A 20112-nucleotide genomic window follows, 5' to 3' on the forward strand; every position below is an offset into this window, starting at 1 on the left:
CACACACACACACACACACACACACATTCTTGTTGTCTCACCCATTGTTTAATAAAAAAAATACTATTTCATTCATCTAACATTCATTTGTTATTCTTTAATATATGTGATACTTTTTGTATGGCTTAGTCTTACAAGTATCAAGTATCATATCATCTTGGAAGAAGTTGCCTGGAAACTAAATGCTAAATGGACTGTTGCTACTCTGCTTTCTCAATCGCTCTCTGACCACGGGTAAGTGAATCGGAATTACAAGCAAAATCAAGAAAATCCAATAGTCCAGTTGCGCAAAAATGAACATCTTGAATCGTCTTTGATTTCAGAACAGATGTAGTAAGGTTAAGCCACTAAAGTCAGTAGCCTAGTGCTACCCATGCTAACACGAAAGTGAAGCTTTTCCTCAAACTTATAGGGTTAGCGTATCTAAGTATCTAAGTAGCTTGCAGTTGTCACCCTACCACTCCAAATGTAAAACTGACATTTACAAATATGCAACATTAGTCGGGACAGTACTTGAGTGTGTGTGTTTTTAATTTATATTTACCATTCAATATTGCAATCGCTGCTGTCAGTCCCATTGAAGAACACGGCAGAGCGGCGTGTTTTGGAACTATACAGGCTTACATGAACCACGTGACAACCCTGCCGGCAAGATCAGAGAGTGTCGCATCTCTTCTCTCTCTATGGCTCTGAGTGGGGTTGATAAGTTACCGGACTACTTGCGGAGTGCTACGAAAGACGGCAGAAAATCCACTTTCCTTGACAGCGGTTAATTACAGTGGCGTTTTCTCCCGGAGGCCAAGGGAAGCCAGGCTTCCCTGTTTTTTAGACATCCAATAAAAACATTTATATTAACAGTTTTGGTTATTCTTTGGTGCTGTGTTGCTGTCATTTCTTCCACATTTTCTGTCTCATTGAGCATTTCAAAATGCGCGAAACAGCGCCCCTCTGAGTTGAAGTTGAATCTAGATGGAAAAAAGTGTGTATTTCAAAACCTGAGCAGCTTTTACTTCTTCGCCATCTACAGAGTTTGTCACGTACATAATTCAAAACCCCCCATGTTATTTTAGACATTAAAACATGGAACCAAGAGCCTCGGAGGTGGGACTTCTTCTTCAGAGGTCTAGCGGGATTAGCACGTTTGCATTTTTATCATATTGTGGCGACCACGGGTGTGGGCGCCATGTTCCGGAGCCGCAGGGATTCTGGGAATTGGGGTTGTCAGTTGACAAAAGGGGTTTTGTTAATTTATTCTGTTAGGTTAAGTGGGGTTAACGGGTTGTGGGTCTTTATTGGTTGTGTGTTAATTGTGTGTTGTTCCATTGTTGTGTGATCGGGACCATTAGTGAGAGTGTTGTGTGTGTGTGTTGGTCAGGTGTCCCGTGTTTCTGTAATGTTCGTGGTCGTTAATAAAGGCAGTCCGTAGTCGTGCGGTGTATGGGGCACGGAACTGCATAATTGTTCAACCTGGGCTCCCGTCTCGTCCTTCCCGTGCTGCTCGCCACATTGGTGTCAGAAGTGGGATTGGCCTGCGCACGTGGATTAAGGATTGGGATTGACGGTCGAGCCCATGGAAGCCCCAACCGACGCCGACGCACCCTGCGTTGTGGGAGCGCAGCGGACCAACGGGAGGACCAACGGGACCCCCGGGCCTTGATCCGGGCGTTGGAGAGGCGTTTCGGGCAGCGGGCGGCCGTGAACGACAGCCGGGAGCTGCTAACCAGCCGCCGCCGCCAGGAGGGGGAACGGTTGGGGGTCTACGCAGCCGATGTACTGCAGTACGCCCAGCGGGGCTACCCCGACTTCCCTGCTGCGGCTAGGGAGGAACTAGCCCTTCATGCGTTCCTTCAGGGACTTTCCCCGCCGCAGCTGGGACAGCACGTCCGCCTCATCATGCCCCCGACCCTCGATGTGGCCCTCGACGTGGCGGAACGGGCAGAGCGGGAGTTTTGCGACCAACCCAGCCTGCAGCCGTCCAGGGAGGATGATTGCCAGGACCAGTGTGGTCCGGCCAAGTACTGCTGCCGCCGCTGTGGTGCCCGGGAGGACGCGGCTGGGACAGCCCTCTCCCGTGGCACAGTGGCATTCCAGTCCGGGCAGGACAAGGACCGGGTCCGGAAACCCAGGCCACCGGACCTCGAGCCGGAGCAGTGTTGGTGGGTCAAGGATTGCGGGCGGACTGGACAGCGTCCAGTCCATCCCAGCCGCCGGCGTGGCCGTCGGAGGGCCAGGCGTCGGAGGGCGGCGGAGGATGGGGTGAACGGACGGCGCTCCAGCGCCGCCCTACGGCAGGAACTGGTGGGGGCCCCGATGGCGGTGGTCCCCGACCACACCCCCAGGACTTCTAGGGACTGTTGGAGACGGGCGTCCCAACCAGGGAGGAAGGCTGCGCCGCAACGGGGCCGCCGCTGGCAGGGGCCAAGGCGGCGGCGCCGACCCCCTGAACATTCGGGACTATGTGTTGGGTGTTGGGGTCGACGGGACGTCTGACCCCTAAGGTGGGGGCTGTGTGGCGACCACGGGTGTGGGCACCATGTTCCGGAGCCGCAGGGATTCTGGGAATTGGGGTTGTCAGTTGACAAAAGGGGTTTTGTTAATTTATTCTGTTAGGTTAAGTGGGGTTAACGGGTTGTGGGTCTTTATTGGTTGTGTGTTAATTGTGTGTTGTTCCATTGTTGTGTGATCGGGACCATTAGTGAGAGTGTTGTGTGTGTGTGTTGGTCAGGTGTCCCGTGTTTCTGTAATGTTCGTGGTCGTTAATAAAGGCAGTCCGTAGTCGTGCGGTGTATGGGGCACGGAACTGCCTAATTGTTCAACCTGGGCTCCCGTCTCGTCCTTCCCGTGCTGCTCGCCACAATATTGTGGCGACTCCTCCGGGGTCGCGCAGGGGATCCTAGGAATTGGGGTTGTCAGTTGACAAAAGGGGCTTTTGTCAACTTGTTTTGTTGTTCTGTTAAGTGGGGTTAACGGGTTTGGGTTTTTTATTGGCCTGCGCACGCGGTGAGGGACTCGAGAACGACGGTCGAGCCCATGGAGAACGACGCACCCTGCGTTATGGGAATGCAGCGCTCCCCTGTGGCCAAGACCGGAAGGGCCTGAGAACCAGCAGCTGCCCACCGCCCCCTGGTGGCAAGGACAGCGGTTTGGCTGCCGAAGTTCTCCGGGGTAACGCAGCTGGAGCCATACCTGGCCCAGTTCAGGCTTGCATAGTGGCACAACGGCTGGGGTGTCGAGGAGGCGGTTGTCCATCTTGCTCTGGCGTTGGAGGGGACGGCAACACGGGTGCTGCTCTACCTGGACCAAGCGGACCAGCGAGACCTTCAGGCCCTGATCAGAGCACTGGAGAGGCGCTTCGGTGAACGGGTCTTCGGCGACCAGAGCCGGCAGTTTCTGGCTTCTCACCGCCGCAAGGAGGAGGAGAGCCTGGGGTCTACGCCACTGACGTCCAGCTCTTGACCCGACGCTGCTACCCGGAATTCTCCGCGGCTGCACGGGAGGCCCTGGCGCTCCTTGCCTTCCTGCGGGGACTGCAGCCGGAGTGTCAGGGGCAGCATGTCCGCTTCACCGAGCCCCAGACCCTCGATGCAGCTCTGGACCAGGCAGAACGGTCTGAGGTGGAGCTCTGCCGCCGTCGCGGAGCTCTGCCGCCAGTGCATCCGTGGACGCGGCTGGGGCAGCCCTGCCCCCGACACAAGGAACGTGGGGGTCAAGTCCAGGCAGCGGAAGGGCCGGGTCCGGACGGCCACCCCTCCCGCCACCGAGACGGCTGAGGTTTCCCATGCGCTGTGGCTGCACGACAGGGCTGAACGTGAGCTGCAGCAGTGTCGGCAAGGACTGCGGGTGGACGGGGCTATGAACTATGTCCGCACCGAGTGGCTAGCTGGTAGCGTTAAACTTCAGCTACTACTTAATGATGGGATGGCATAGAGGGTGGGAAAAAGAAAGCAGTGGTAGACACTTTTTCTCTTTACAATCTGAAGTTAAAAGAGATGTACCTGCACTTTTCATTCCCGTAGGGATTCAGTTAAACTGTGTAGATTAAGGCTGGTTCAATCACTTTTTATTTATTTTAGGAAAACAGGTGTCTGGTTCATGTGAATGTGGGAGTTCTGAGAAGGTAAAACATGTTTTTCTGAAGTGTATAAAATATGTTTGGACCCTGTGAGAACCATAAATTCATCTCCAAGGCAATTTTGCAATTCCTGCACAATACAGGACTGTGTCTGAATGTAGTTCAACATCGAACCTGTAGAAGGCAGTACTACGCTAAACAATCTTACAAGCAGAAGAAGAAAACAGGAAGAAACACGTGCGGCCAGCAATGGAAAATTCAATGAATCACTGATTCTGCCTGATCTTTGAATGTTTTCTCGGTCTTTGTCTCAATGATTCATTCATGACTCATTTGGCAATGAGTTATGCAAAATCAAACACGAGTGGCATCGCAGTGCTGAATAACCTTTTGATCATTGGTAAGTGAGTTGATTGAAGTGAGTTGTGAATAGCTACTCCAGTAGTCCTACCGGTGTGCTAGTTATCTTACAAATGGTGCGGTGAACAAGTTCATTCTCATACTACTCGAAGAATAATAGTGTTGGTTACTCACTCCTTCTGCTTTAAGTTGCTAAAGGAATCACTGATGAATCATCTGTAGTATATAAGCTCTGACTAAGCAATTTCCTATTTGTCAACCGACGACACTAGTAGTAGGCTATCGACCATGGATGGTCGATAGCGTACTACTATCGATTTGATCATCTTTGTGTGATAAACAGAACCTCTGAGCTACAATTTTTTTTTAAATCCTATAATTTTTCGTCATCAGTGGATGGCTTACTGTGTTTCGCAATAGTATGAGAAATGCGATAGCTTGCTTCACCCACATGGGTTTTAGCAGTGGCAACGACTTTGAGGGTGTTGGCTTGCTTCCCATAACTGGACACGGCATGTTCGATGGATTCTGCCTGATCTTTGAATGTTTTCTCGGTCTTTGTCTCAAAACACAGCTTAACACTCAACGTTTTCTGCGTTTTTTAAAACAAAACCTCGCTTTTCCATCCATCAGGGCTGCAATGCCTGAACATTAATTTTAGCTTCCTTAGGCAGTGTGCTTGCCATCATGTCCCGAACCCGAACCGTCACACTGCGATTCCCGTGGAAATTGTGAGCGGGAAGCCGCAGTGGTATTGAAACTATACTGACATTGGCTTTTGTGTGGCCTGTTTTATTTAGTTTACGAGTTGATTTGGCTTGCAGCTGAAAGGGCACTTCCATATTTAATAATCAAATACTAATGATAAAAAAAGTAAATACAAATATATATTAAAAAAATTAATAATACCCTCTCGCACGCTTATCGTCAATGTCCAAATGATTACACTACCGCGTGCCAATAGTAACACGCGTGTTTAAGGTTGGCGCCCCCTGGTCTATGGTGTTTATATCTGATCATTAGTGTCTACATCGATCGTTTCATGCCTCGAGCTGCAACTCTGCATTTCCATAATCACTTTGTGATGTTTTTGTGAATGTCTGTTTGTGTGTCTATATTTTTTTCCTAATGTTATATAAGATAACATTAGGTTGTGAGTAATTATGAACAAAGAAGCACAATAAGCGGAAATATTATGCATACAATGAATACATTGACGGTATGTATACATTCATATCGTCACATTCATGTTTTGGGAACAGTCTAGGGCTGCTCGATTATGGACAAAATCATAATCACGCTGTTCTGCGCTTTCTATAAAACATTTAATGAAAAATAAAAGAAATAATAATAATCGAAAACTCGACTATATTAGTTTTGTGATCGTTTGACGCTAAAATCAGCTACTGGGGGACCATAGGCAGGCTAGGGGAACTCATATTAATGTTAGAAAACCTCATGAAGTGACATTTTCATGCCATGGGACCTTTAACGTGTCGATTTTGGTTACGTTAACGTGCCAATTGTGGTTACGTTGTTGCAACCTAAATTAACGTCTCTAAGAGGTTTTTCTGGTAATGTCCTTCCATAGGGAGTCGCCCAATCGCCCAGTGGAACAAACCGCCCCGGACTATAGCACCAATGTAGAAATATGCTGCTTCATACACATTCAGTTACTCTAAGGGCGCACTCACACTAGACCATCTGTACCGTGCCCAAGTACGTTTGACACCTGTACCGTACTCAAGTATGATTGGAACTGTCCTTACGAGGCTTTTGCCGGGATAAAAAACAAGTGGGCAGCAAAATAAAGAATATGTTGGCGTTTTTGCACATGTAAATAGTTTATCACCTTTGTAGCCTACAATCAGACGTGAACTTATTATTGCATGCGGGTGTCTTCATTCATAAAAAAATGTAAACATTTGCGAATTATTCTAAAGAGTCTAGCCTCTGTGCGCAGCCCCGCCTTCTCCAGTGTACCAAGAAAGCCCGCGCCGTGACGAACGGGGGATTTATTGATTAGATTAAAAACTCAACTTCACTATCGCACCAACGTGAACTCACTCAAGAACCGCTTGCCCCCATGTTTATTGTTTAATGGGGTCGCGTGGACTATACGTCATCCAGCTCTGGTTGTGTAGCCGTGCGTGTGTGCGTGTCGGCTCATAAGCATCTGTACCGTGGCCTGAGCACACCTCTCCGAAGTGTGCTCAGGCCACGGAATTGAACTGTACTTGAGTATGGTTGGCGTGCTCACACTAGCCAAACGATCTAGACTTTAGGGCCGCAGAGGTGTCAAACGGACTTGGGCATGGTACAGATGGCCTAGTGTGAGTGCGCCCTAAGGTTATTATAAAATAAATATTATGTATTGCAGCTTGTAGTAAATTAAAATAGATTATAATAATCATTGGATGTAGCGAAAATGATAATGTCTTAAATGTCTCGCAATGATCCATTATGTCCTTTTGGACAGATCCATTGTTTAACGTGTGTGTGTACGTGTCATCAGTCTCTGCTATAAATGCTACAGTGGAGACGGTATCTAAGTCCTATCCATGCTGCGGATTCCCAGAGATCAAGGTTGATGACCTTGAAGGCTGTGAACAGACTTGGCGATCAGCGAAAACGGTGTAATATATAATAACATATTCAAAATAAAATGCATTGATAAATAACATTCATATTTAAAATGAATCTTTATTAATTAATATTTATGAATTACATTAATTTCAGAACATCGCTGACTATCATCCGGACCAGCTGGCCCATCCTCCTGAGTGTCAGGCTCCCTGCACCAACGTTTCCTCAGGGAAGATCAGCATGGACAGATGTCCTAATGTCACACTCAAAACGGTTTGCCTGGTATGTTAACACCTAGAATCACCTGCAACCTAGAATGATATAGTAGCCTAAACTTCTCATGTTGTTAATGCAATGCAGCTACATTTCTACTACTCTGAAAGTCTGTATATAAGGGATCCAACCCGGTATCACGCGATTTCGTGCTCATGCTCAAAAACGTTAAGCTATTGAATTGTGTCCCAGAGCACGATTGTCCGACTTTTTTCGTGCGACACAGAACGAAAGGTAAACCAATGCATTTTGATGGGAGCGTTTCTCTGACTTTTTCATGCTACATAGAACAAAATGTAAACCCATGCATTTTGAATGGGAGCGTTTCTCAGAAATATATATATATATATATATATATATATATATATATATATATATATATATATATATATATATATATATACACGCACACACACACACACACACACACACGCACGCACGCACGCACGCACGCACACGCACACGCACACGCGCACACACACACACACACACACACACGGAGGCCCTTATCAGTTACTTGGCTTCTCAGTGCATCAGTGTCTCTCTCTATGGCTCCCTCTCTCACCTTTCCACTGTTTCGGCCGGGGTTTACGATTTTTTAAAAACAAAAAATGAATCTATTGAATGGTCTATTAAATTCAAGATGAGTCGGTGAGAATAGGGATATAGTGTCATACCGTCAGTATGAATTTCATTCATAGAATTTCAGAAGTGGATGGTCAATGGTCAGATACAGCTCTCGTTATAAAGAGAATTTATGACTTTTCAATAGGCCTGCGTCCACGTGTTTGCTATGGTGGTTGCCATCGCCTTCCCCCCGCCCTCTCCAACAGTTATCGTACATATCCATATGCACTTGTTTACGAACAATGACCATTATTTCATTTTATGTAACATGCCCTCATACATCCTGTATTTAATACATGAACATGTTATACGAACACAATATTCAGAACAACCTCCGAACATATTGATTCTAGATTCCTGTGATAGGATTGCGACGCTGTGATGAGGAACATTAATGTGCGCAATGTAAGCACCGTTCAAGTTGCAAACAACTTTATGAGTTCCTATTAAAGTGTCATTTACACAAACCTATGAAGATGTATCACCTTAATAGTGCACTTGATTAATTTACAAATTTAAAGATAAATATTTTAGCAGGCTTTTACTCCAAACAATAGCTCTGCTCCAAACCACAGCTCACCCATTGCCATAACAACGTTAAGTGCAGCAACTGAGCTGCGTGAATTGTGTTGTTTTTGTCGTAAACTAGGTTCCACTGGCTAGGAAATAAACAGATATTCCAAGGTGTCCTTCAAAAGACACCTTGGAATATCTTTCTATTTTCCTTTCTGTAATCAATGTGACTCATTTTTTTTTTTAAATCACTGTCTGGGGGCTAGATACTCCACTCTGAAAGATGCGCATGGACAGATTTGGTAGTGAAACAGCCGATAACCTGTTTGTGAAAGCAAAACACCCATGCATGACATACAGATGTCAGATACGGAATCTCAACTTTACACCAACATTTGACAACAGGGGGCACTTTACAATCCCTCAACCTCATAATAGCCGAACCAAACACCCACTAGTAAGCTATGTGTTCATTCAGACATTCCGAGTTTTCAACTATTTTGAATATTTTTTACACGCAATACATCACTTGATGTCCTTCTCATCTGCGGTATTCTCTAATGTTCGTCAACATTCCTTCCAGATGGACACAAAGGCAAGACATTACTTACTGTGTCTTGATGCGTTTTGTACAGATGGGGCGGCGCTTTGTCCTTGGATACCAGGGTGTCCGGTTAGATATGGATGGCCAAAATAACCTAACAAACACACCACATATACAGTATAGATATAGGCACACGTTAAGGCCCATGGTGAAGACATGTCCCAATGTTAGGGGCCTTCAGATGCTCACACAATGCACACACTCATTCAAATCTATCTGCTGATAACACTCGGCCACAGCCCGGGGTGCTCAAGGCCAGGCAGGTGCTCTCGAGAAACCCCCACACCAGCCTTGACACACACAACTCGCAACACACAATTCGCTAGAAGAAAACACATAAGACTGATACACCCTGAAGGACATTACGCTCATTCGAAGCAGAACCTCTACGGAGGCGAAGCTCCGGACGACCTCAGCGCTGTTGGGGACTTAGACATTTTCGCTTGCTCGATCTCTTACGCTCTATAGCTCAGTATAACCTTTTTCACCTTACTAAATAAATCTGAGGCCCTCGTGCCGACAATTTTATCTCCTCTCCGTCTCAGTTTATCTGTTCAAGTAACTAGGCAGACTATTTTTCCCAACAATATCTCAAGTCTAATTGATTGCTCTGAGACAAAAGCTACGTTTACATGATGACGGTCTAAACAGAACATGCAAAAGTGGCGTCGCGTCTTCACTTTATATTCCGCGTTTAGACAAGCGTTTTTGGGAGGAAATCTGCGTGCATACGGTGACGCAAAAGTGTGTGGATTTCGATTGGGTATGCATGTCAGGCGGCTAGGTGGCGCTGTGATACACCAACATGTCTGAGCGCATGCTTAAGCCACAAAAACGCCGTCACCGTCTAAACAAAAGGCACTTCCGATAAAATATTTGGTCGTTTTTACCCGCAAGCGTCCTCGTGTAAACGGGGCCTAAATGTCTCGCAACACACCAGAGATAGAAGCCGAGATCTAACTGAACATGCTACTTTTACATGAAGAACCCCGCCAGCCACCTACAGTAAGTCAAAAGTAGTAGTAGGCAGTATAACTTTGAAAAGAATACCCTACTTATCACTGATGTTGCGTGTGATGGCCACAACCCACATTCTCTGTTCCCAAGTACTTAGAACTAAGACAGCAATGACGATCTGAGTTATTGCGGTAAACGAATGGATGACTTATCCTGAAACTCGCGAGTAAAGACATATTTCTGCCTACTAACCTGCCTGCGTGTTTACCTGTCTTCCTGCAAATCTGTATTTTAGTTTATGAAAATGCCTAATGAATGTCATTCATTAGGAATAGGCAATTTAAACTTTTAAGTTGTTAACCCCCCCAAAATATTGAGGTTCAAATCCAGTAATGGGCTACCAGGAGTGTTCGAGTTAAAGACTAGTGATGAATTATGACCTTCATAAGCTTTGTGTTAGAAGGCTTGGCTAGGCCTAGAAGACGAAACGCAATTATTAAATCAGCATTATATCTGCCAATCGGTTGCTTCAAACGAAGAGATTTTGACAAGCAGTTTCATCGGTAGGAGGAGCGACGTAGCTAGCCAGCTTGAGAACCTACCTGCTTTTTAAGGCTGTGGAGCAAAATATGTCTTTCAGCAATTTATACCTTGCTTTATCAATATCTTTAAAGACTAAGCTTTGTGCACATATTGACCCTTCTCGTTTAGTTTGAAAAGATAATTCTACCAGAAGGGGGATATCGCATTTCTTTTTTGAATTAGCCATTTTAGCATGTTCGCTATCATAGGCTCATGCCTTTTGCTCAGGACATCCCACTGATTAATGACGTCATAATATTTCCCTGCTCCAGCAGTGGACAGTGAGCATGACCCCAGATCAATGACAAACATTTGAATATGTTGGAAAAAATAAGTGTTTAAACAACCGTTTATAACTGGCAACAATTTTTGATACGGTCAATTTAAAGACCCTTACCCTGTCATAATTGTATAGAACAGTATATCACGGTTGAATATTGGACCCTACCAACCCTATCATAGAGACTTGTACGCTTCATATAGACTGTTTTGTTAATCTGCGTATGAATTCACACTGTAATCCTCTGTGTTTTTATAAGGGTCATCTATATTTGTCCTGGTTATGCGCGCAAACTGGAGCAATTATTTATCTTCATAAAGTGAAAATATACCATCTAGTTCATTCTGTACTGTCGATAATGGATAAAAAAAAAAAATGCCTCGTCAGCGGTTGCCATCTTGGTTGCTTGTGAAAGCGCCCCAACGGTGCTCCTCTGTAAAGTCATCGTATCAAAATTGCCCCATATTAGATAAAGTGATGTGATTGGCTCAACCTGGTCCAGGTCGGCTGTGAATCTGTCTGAACGGGAGGGGCAGGCTCTCCATCAATGTGTTGGTTGGAGAAGAGGCCCTTATGAGGTGGCACCACCACTGCCCTCAGTGATGTGCAGTGTTGGGCAAGTTACTTTAAATTAGTAACTTAGTTACAGTTACTTGTTACTTCTTTCAAAAGTAACTCAGTTACTTTAAGTTACTCGTTACTTTCAAGGTAACTAGTTACTAGGGAAAGTAACTTTTTTTTTCTAAATTATCTTATTTGTATCTTATGTGTTGCCTCCCTAACTGGATAGCTAGGGAGGCTGCCAGTCCTCTGGCTTGCTTACATGTAAGTCCTATCCTACCACAAGCGCAATGCGCCACTAGTGACCTGAACGTGCCATAGCAGTGTAGTAGTGTGAGTGCAAATGAATGAAATATTTCCATTGTTTCCAACCCTCTACAAATGCACACACATTATTTTGGGGTTGATGTGGCTTAGTGTTCGACAAAACAACTGTAAAATTTGATCATTGTACCCAGTATCACTACGATGAAGCAGTGGATCAACAAAACACAACATACAGTATGTTTTGAAACTTTTGATAGGCATATTTATCGTAGCCATTGAAACAGGTACAAAGTATAGTTTTGGCAGTGCAAAAATTAAACTGTGCCTCAGACCATTTAGCAACTGTAGGAATCAATAGTGCAAAACTGATACAATAGATGTTTTCAATGTAAACACAGTGAGGTTTATCCGTTCTTTGTAAGTTAACCTTAACTCAAAACAGCTAAACTCCACCAACTGGAGACCTCATCATCAATAATGATGGGCAAACTTAAAAGTATTTTCAGCCTCACAAAGAGAAACTAAATAAATAAAAAGTACTTTCAGCCTCACAAACATAGTTAATGTTTAAAAAAAATAATATTTCCTCCACTCTGGCCGTTTAGATAAATAAAACAATTGATGAAATCAATAATGGAGGATAATGTGCTTTAGTAGTCTATGTTAGTATGTCTACGTCTATATCAGTCTTTGTCCATACATCTCCATCATTTGTTTAGCTGTGTCTGGGTTATAGACTGTGCAACAGGCTTTGTAAAATCAAGCTTTCGTTGTTCGACTGGAGTGGCTTCTCCTTTAGCGTCGGCGGAGCTGACGTTAGCAGCATCACCTGTGTTACCTTCAGGGTCTTTTTCAACTAGCTTGGTAGATGCCTGTTGTTTCTGAAGATGTTTCATCAGATTAGAATTGCAAGTTTTTGATGTGGCTAGAGTTTTCGAACCTCCACAAAGAAGACAGGTCACCAAAATATTCCTTATGTCTTTTACTGTCAGAAAGGAAAAATAATGTGCATATTTCCATGAGAGAAATACAACGCCTGGACCGTCGTCGACTGCCGCCATTGTTTTAATTCATTTACTTGCGCGTCGCTGCGTCACGTGACTCACGTCCGCTTCACGTCCACCACGGAAACTGTAGTTCTGGGTTATGCACGTGAAGTAACGAGTAACGAGCCTGTTTAAATCGCAGTAACGATAACGCGTTACTGATTTTGACAAAGTAATTAGTTACAGTGCTCGTTACCGCAAAAGTAACGTAGTTACTGTAACGCGTTACTTAATAACGCGTTAGTCCCAACACTGGTGATGTGTCAGCAACCATGGGACAGGGTAGGATAGCAAGCGAGACATGACGTATTCAGAAATATTCATGAAGTTAGGCTATTGTGTTACCTATGCATTTAAAGACTGCTACAAACTGTAGCAGGCTCGTGGCTATGGGGTTACCATGCTACCACGTTAAAAGCAACCACACAAGCAGTTTAGTGGTATTTATAAGCTGGTATGTACTTCCGGGGGGGGAGAAAGAGAGAGGTCTATCTTTCTCTCTCTCTCTCGTCAGCGGAATAATTCTCCCAGAAGATCACTGTGTTTGCTAGCTGCCCATGTGGCAGCCTGCTCTCCATTTTAACCCAAAGCACTGCCTTCCCTCTTAAAGGAGGAAGTCCATATAAGGTTTTGGGGTGGAGTCTGCCACAAGGCATTATGGTAGGCTTACTAGGCTACAATTGAGACTATCACAGCTGTGATATAATCTTAGAATCATATCGTTTTTACCTTGTTAGAATTGTTGAAATAAAATGTTTTGATTAGTGATGGGTCATTCGCGACCGAATCAATTCGAATGAACGAATCTTTAACAAGAACGAACCGAACTGATTCTTCCCTTTCGTCCGTCCCATTTGTCTCGTTCGTTCTCAGACTCGACTCCTCCCAGACCCACTAGTCGCTGACTCGCTGACTTGCTTTTCGTTCACTGACTGTGAGTGATGAAGAGGGAAGAGGCTTAGTGAGCGAGCGTACGATAATACGATTCAATATCAGTGAAATGGTAAATGCATGCTGTCTTTGTACTTTCTGTTTCATGCCAGATTAATCAAATATTTGAATGTCTCGTCAATCCGTCTCGTTCTTTCCTGGTTCATTCTGATTGATTACCGACTTCCACGATCGTTTGAGAATGAGAACGAGGGAGGAGCTGTATGGAGCCAGTATCCTGCAATAATTGAAACCTGAAAAAAAAAGTTTCAAAGGCTTGCAAGTCTGGGTTTGAAAACTCAACACCTTGTAAAAAAGGTTTTGCAACACTGAAAAAAGAGATTATAGCCTGAGGGGCGGGACCATTTGGCTCTAAACCTATTGGTTGCTCTCTGCTGACATACATTCCAATCACATGTGCCGTTGACCGGGCTGTGCGTGATTGACAGTGCTCTGCCGATGACAAGAATAACAAGCGATCTGCGCGCTTGATTTTGTTTTCCATTTTCTGGAACCATGGCTGGGTACGGAACCCGTAAAGATACACCGGGGAAAATAAATAAAAATTAAACGTTTCTCGTGAGCACGAGAAAGTATCTGGTGCGTACGAGAAAGTAACTGGTGAGCACGAGAAAGTATCTCATGAGCACGGTTAAATATCGTGCGCATATCAATGGCTTTGTGTGTGTGTGTGTGTGTGTGTGTGTGTGTGTGTGTGTGGGGGGGGGGGGGGGGTGTGGACGAGCGAGCGATAGCGTGCGTGTCAGTTTAGTGAAGTAATGAACGAGTCCGGTTGTGTGTAAGAATAAAGTACCCAGCCTGTCAAGAATCGGTGGCCGCTTCATTCCGACCTATAAGCAGACCCACTGTCGGTAAAAGTGAAGGGTGTTGCCCCCGAGAGAGCATTGGCCCTGGAGAGAACGTCTCGCCTGTGCTCCTCGGTCTGGGAGCCGACAGCAGGAAAGTGTAACTAACCATCTCGAAGTTGGAGGCGGAGCGCAATAGAGTATACGTGATCCAATCATTTCAGATAAAAATAAAGCACATTAATTTGAATGATTTTAGCTTGTATGTGATTTATCGTGGGCTAGGGCACACACAAGCTAAAATCATTCAATTGAATGTGCTATATTTTTATCTCACACTATTGGAGCGCGTATACTCTCTTTTCTCCAACTACGAGATGGTTAGTGTGACTTTTAAGTCGGAATATGGTCGGAATGAAGCGGCCACCGATTCTTGTCAGGCTGGGTAATTTATTCCATGGGCGTCATGGAATAAATTTGGTCTCAGCTTTGGTAGGGACACTTCACAGACAACCCCAAATCACTAGACTGCATCATGCTGAACAATAAATACCCTTATTAAAATAAAATCTAGATTTACATGTGCACTTATTCACATTTAAAGTACACACACACACGCACTGCCAGTGATATGTACACGATACTTTCTTGTTTCTCCCAAAATCACTAGACTGCATCATGCTGAACAATAAATACTTTATTAAAATAAAATATAGATTTACATGTGCACTTATTCACATTTAAAATACACACACACACACACACACACTGCCAGTCATATGCGTACGATACTTTCTCGTGCTCACGAGATACTTTCTCGTGCGCTCGACATACTCTCTCATGCGCATAACATACTTTCTCGTGCGCACCAGATACTTTCTCATGCTTTTTTTATCCCATGTCCCTTTACGGGTTCCGTAGGTTCCGTACCCAGCCATGGTTCCAGAAAATGGAAAACAAAATCAACCGCGCAGGTCGCTTGTTATTCTTGTCATCGGCAGAGCACTGTCAATCACGCACAGCCCGGTCAATGGCACATGTGATTGGAATATACGTCAGCAGAGAGCAACCAATAGGTTTAGAGCCAAATGGTCCCGCCCCCAGGAATGTTTTTTTTCTTCCTTTCAACGATTTCTGACCTTTAACTGTCAAAACGAGTGCGCGACAGAACACTGCCAATAATCACGTGACTCAAAGCTTGCGCCTGTGTGGTCAAATCTCTGAAATTCAGTGCTGAAAAGTCAGTTCTGAAAAAATACATTGCAATGGTGTAAATTTACACCTTTACAAGTTTTTAAAAATAAATATTCAACCTTTCAAAACGTATTTCTCAATGTATGAACACCTGTTTGCAGAATCCAATTTACAAGGTTTCAAAACCGGGTAACAATGAAATACACTGTTAGAACAGTGCCAGATTTGAAACTCTGTAAATGCGCTGGTGACATTTTTTTAAACTTTGAAAATGTGTTGGTGAAAATGATGAAGATAAAATAGAACAAAAAATCATGTTTGCAGACGTTTAAAAAATACTTTCAGGCTATAATCTTTTATTTTTCAGTGTTGCAAAACCTTCTTTACAAGGTGTTGAGTTTTCAAACCCAGACTTACAAGCCTTTGAAACTTTTTTTTTCAGGTTTGAATTATGGCAGGATACTGGCTCCATAGAGCTGAGTCTGACGATTCAGCTGAGAACCGTGCATTCCATGATTCGATTCACCGCTACGCGAAACTCGACTGAACGAACGAATGAACGATTCTGAACGACTCTTCTTGGCGAACTGACCGACGCGAACTTAATCAAGGAAAAGAATCGTTGAATCCATCACTAGTTTTGATTACCCTGTCTTACTTTAACAGGACTCGGACGGAAACGTAAGGTTGGACGAGATTACGGATTACACCGCAAACAAGGACCACTGCCCAGTGACTCCAGAAGCGATTGGCAAATCAGTCCCCAACAGCAATCACGATCAGTCACTACGTCATCGTTACTTTGGTAATAATTTATAATAATAGTTTAGTGTATAAACTTTCCATACATATATATGCACGCACAAATGCTACGCTCCAGTAAGAAATGTACATATTTACTATGACTATAGTTTCTACTCATTGAGAACAGCCCATCCATGCTATGAAAATATGCACACAATATTATAAAGGTGCTAAGAGTGTCCACCAAATGTCATATGATATAATATATTATCGATAATAGTTTTATTGTAATGTAATCATATGTCGTTTGTCATCCACTGTAGGCTTGTTAGCTGCTCCCCTGCTGTTCTTTGTTTTCATCGTTCTGGTAATTAAGCTCTACCGTGCAAGAGAAGCAGCGATAATTAACTTCAACCACATCAAAGGTGAACCATGAGTGAAGCTCCATCGACCATGGACCACCAGCCTCTCTTTCTGCTGCACTTTATCTCCTCCCTTCCCCTTGCACGTCTCTGTTTAGAATGTTATAGGAAGGCTGTGAACCTCAGTATGCAAGCTAAAATATCTTAAGTCTTTCATCACGTAAGCAATAGATCAAGAAAATCAAAAACTCCATCACCATTGTACCTGCTATCCGATAAACTATTATATTATATATTAATATTTATATAATTATAATAATTTAAATGTCTCATATTTAAGAAAGGGAAACGGTTAAATTGAGTAGTAGTTCCCAAATAGTTCCCTTTTGTTAAACGCTAATATTGTTCTTAACTTGAAAGTCAGCAATCAAACAAAATTAAGCGTGCACTCGTCCCATTTTAACCAAAGTTCAACTCTTGTCCGCTGCCATTCTAATAATACCAAAGCGTTCAAGATGTCTAATTTCCACACTACTCTCACTAAACATTAAGAAGGAAGGCTTGGTAAATCGTTTTTGGAACACAGCCCTCCATTCTCCAACAAAATACAATATTTTGCCAAATATGTTTGTGGGGGGACGTGCGACGTCTGGCCTGCAGGGGGGGTATGGACAGGTTTGGAGCGCACGGGATTGGCCGGGGGGGGGGATTGAACCTGGTGACGAGCAGGTGTCTGCACTCAGGTCAATCAGGGAGGCTGTACTTATGTGCCTGTTTTCTGTTATAGTAGGAGACCCAGGAGCGAACGGTCCAGGGAGGTCCGGAGCGAGCGTGACGCTGAGCTAGATCCACCGAGAGACGGCTAAATGGACCTTTTTGTTACCTTTTGATATTTCTGTTCAGTTTGCATCGCAAAATAAACCGATCTCCTGCAGAGAGAACGACAACCCCGCCCGCTCTCATTCTTCGAACCCGTTACAATGTTGTTGGATCATTTGTTAACCTGCCAAAAGACCCATTTTTACTGCTAGATGCCTTGTAAATTTTGTCCATACGACATCAAACCCTACGGAACGTTCACACTACACATGTCCGTTGACGGATCTCATTGACTTTGCATGGGGCGCTCTCAAAATGCATTGTGGGTCCGTCCGTTCTGTTGGCTCAGTTGCCTGCGTCAAAAAATTGATAAATGTTCCAATTTTTCTGGCAGCGACGGATCGGTCGGCCATTCACATTGGGTTCCCCATACGTCAAACACACCCTCCGTCATCCGTCGACGGACGTGTGCAGTGTGAACGGCAAACTAATGTTTGTTGTATTGGTGAAGTAAACTGTAGGTCAAAGGAGGTCTTTCACCTTGCGTTGTGTGAGACATTGATTACTTAATATATGAACTGTCGATATTTTAACAATTTGCACTGAATTTGAATGTTCATGTAAACGCTCAGTGCCTTTTGTGCTGTTTCAGGGATGAATTTCAATTATCAAAGATCAAATAGGTGCTGGGTTTTTCATCGCTACATTTCCTGATGAAGAAGACATGGGTGGTTGTCATGTTCAGCTAACAACTGGGAATATGTAGACAAGCCCTTGATTAACTAACACTCGTACTGTAATGGTGCGATTATGTAAACTTCTATTTCAATGTATTAATTGGGATGTTTATTTGTTATCTTTTTTTTTATGTTATATAAAGTTTACTCAAAGGCGTGCACTGTTACCTGCCATTCTGCTTCGTCTTTTCTTTTCTGCTGACCTTAACTTAATAAAAATTGTATGATGCACATTAATTGAAGTTTGTCTCTTCTTACTGAATGGTTTCTGGTAGCTTATTGGTGCTTACTAAAGTGGTAAGTGTTACTTCTTGGCCAATTGACCCAGCATGAAGTTCCTGCAGAGGAAGGTTGCCGTTTCTGGACCGCAGCCCTATGACCACCTTTGTAGGACCCACATTACTTTATTTAGTATTCTATTTTAATGAGCCAACAATCCTAAAACTACTTTGTTTTTAAACGTAGTCATTCATCTTATAAGATCTTCAACATAATCATCTATGCCATTTAATCACTGCCACTGAAATAAGACCTTAATTAAGAGAAAGAAGGGTCTCAAGTTGCATAGTACACCAACCGCACAAGTGGCTCTTTTGACAATTTCCTGGCTAGTATTTTTCCTTTGATGCAGTGCCAGACCAGATGATCCATAACACCCCTGTGAGGGACCGACGTGGTCACGCCAAATATTGGGATACGGACTCACTGGAGAGTGGACAAAAACGAGCGGCAATTCCTTTTGGAAAAACTGAAGTTTTATTTACTTCAAGCCACCCCACCACAGAAAGAGACACCCCTAAATAAGGCAAGCAATTATTCACAGGTGGATCAAAGAAGGCCAGTTAGGTCAAACCATTTTCATGGGGAACATTGGTCAAGGCTAGATGGACTAACATACTGCCCCTTACTGCGACGGAAGTACAAATACAACAATCCTTTAGCTGGAATGTAAGAGACGGTGAGAAGGGGGACCACTTTCTCACAACCCCATTGAGCTAATTGGAAGGGCAATAGGAATATTTTAGAGTAATTTGGTAGAAAAACCATAGCCATAATAAGTAAATATATACTGCTATCTAAATTGATCGATACCAATATAGGAATAAATTGTCCAATTCATTGGAAATTTCACATAGGCAATCTCTCGATACCATTCAAAAATCAAGATTTAAAGGGCTTTATTGACATGGGGGGCTTTCATTGAAATGGCCAAAGTAAAAAAAGCATCTCTCTCCCATACTTTTCATCAAACATAACTTTAATTATGTTTGACCTTAAATTAACATAAATGTTAGTACAATTTACAATAAGGATACATGTACAACCATTAATGAACATTAATTAATGCAGTATCAGTGATGGTGTTTAGTAATGGTGTTGCTGTTGAGGGCCGAGGTCACCCTCCTCTGACGGACTAGCGCCCCCTGGTGGCGGCGTCGCACGCTGCTGTTTGTGCGGCTCAAGTGCGGCTGCACAGGGGCTGAAGACCTGGGTTGAAGTTACTGGACCCGGGGGAAAACATGGGACTATCATCACACACATACATCCACATGGGAGCGGAGTGGATTCATTACTTATTATGTCCAAAGTATACTGTTCTCGCTCACAAAAACTGGGTCACCTGTCATCGTCAAATGTGCCACAACGAAGTAACCTCTCACAAGTCTAAACATTTTGAGACATGCCATATAACGTGCCAATTAACTCAGAATCTGCAGTCAGAAGTGACAGATGCATCACCAAATAATTGTATTAGTTTAATGCCACTTAGTGAACTCAACAGAAAAAGGAA

The 20112-nt window shown here is 43.9% G+C and overlaps 1 protein-coding gene across 2 annotated transcripts; it reads left to right on the top strand.

Annotated features, from left to right (window-relative positions):
• The first annotated feature begins 4322 nt into the window (after positions 1–4322).
• On the top strand, positions 4323–18547 carry LOC307071291 (uncharacterized protein). 2 transcript variants are annotated; one of them, XM_079730276.1, is made up of 6 exons: positions 4323–4472; positions 6948–7066; positions 7172–7300; positions 16325–16463; positions 16726–16827; positions 17552–18547. In XM_079730276.1, exons 1-6 carry the CDS (start codon positions 4397–4399, stop codon positions 17608–17610), a joined length of 624 nt encoding a protein of 207 aa, XP_079586402.1. In that variant the 5' UTR covers positions 4323–4396; the 3' UTR covers positions 17611–18547. The 2 variants fall into 2 exon arrangements, with proteins under 2 accessions (XP_079586402.1, XP_079586403.1); XM_079730277.1 differs by having other exon boundaries at positions 16726–16769.
• The last annotated feature ends 1565 nt before the right edge of the window (positions 18548–20112 follow it).

Source organism: Pollachius pollachius (assembly GCF_949987615.1).
Source record: "Pollachius pollachius genome assembly, chromosome: 1".
Taxonomy (NCBI): Eukaryota; Metazoa; Chordata; class Actinopteri; order Gadiformes; family Gadidae; genus Pollachius; species Pollachius pollachius.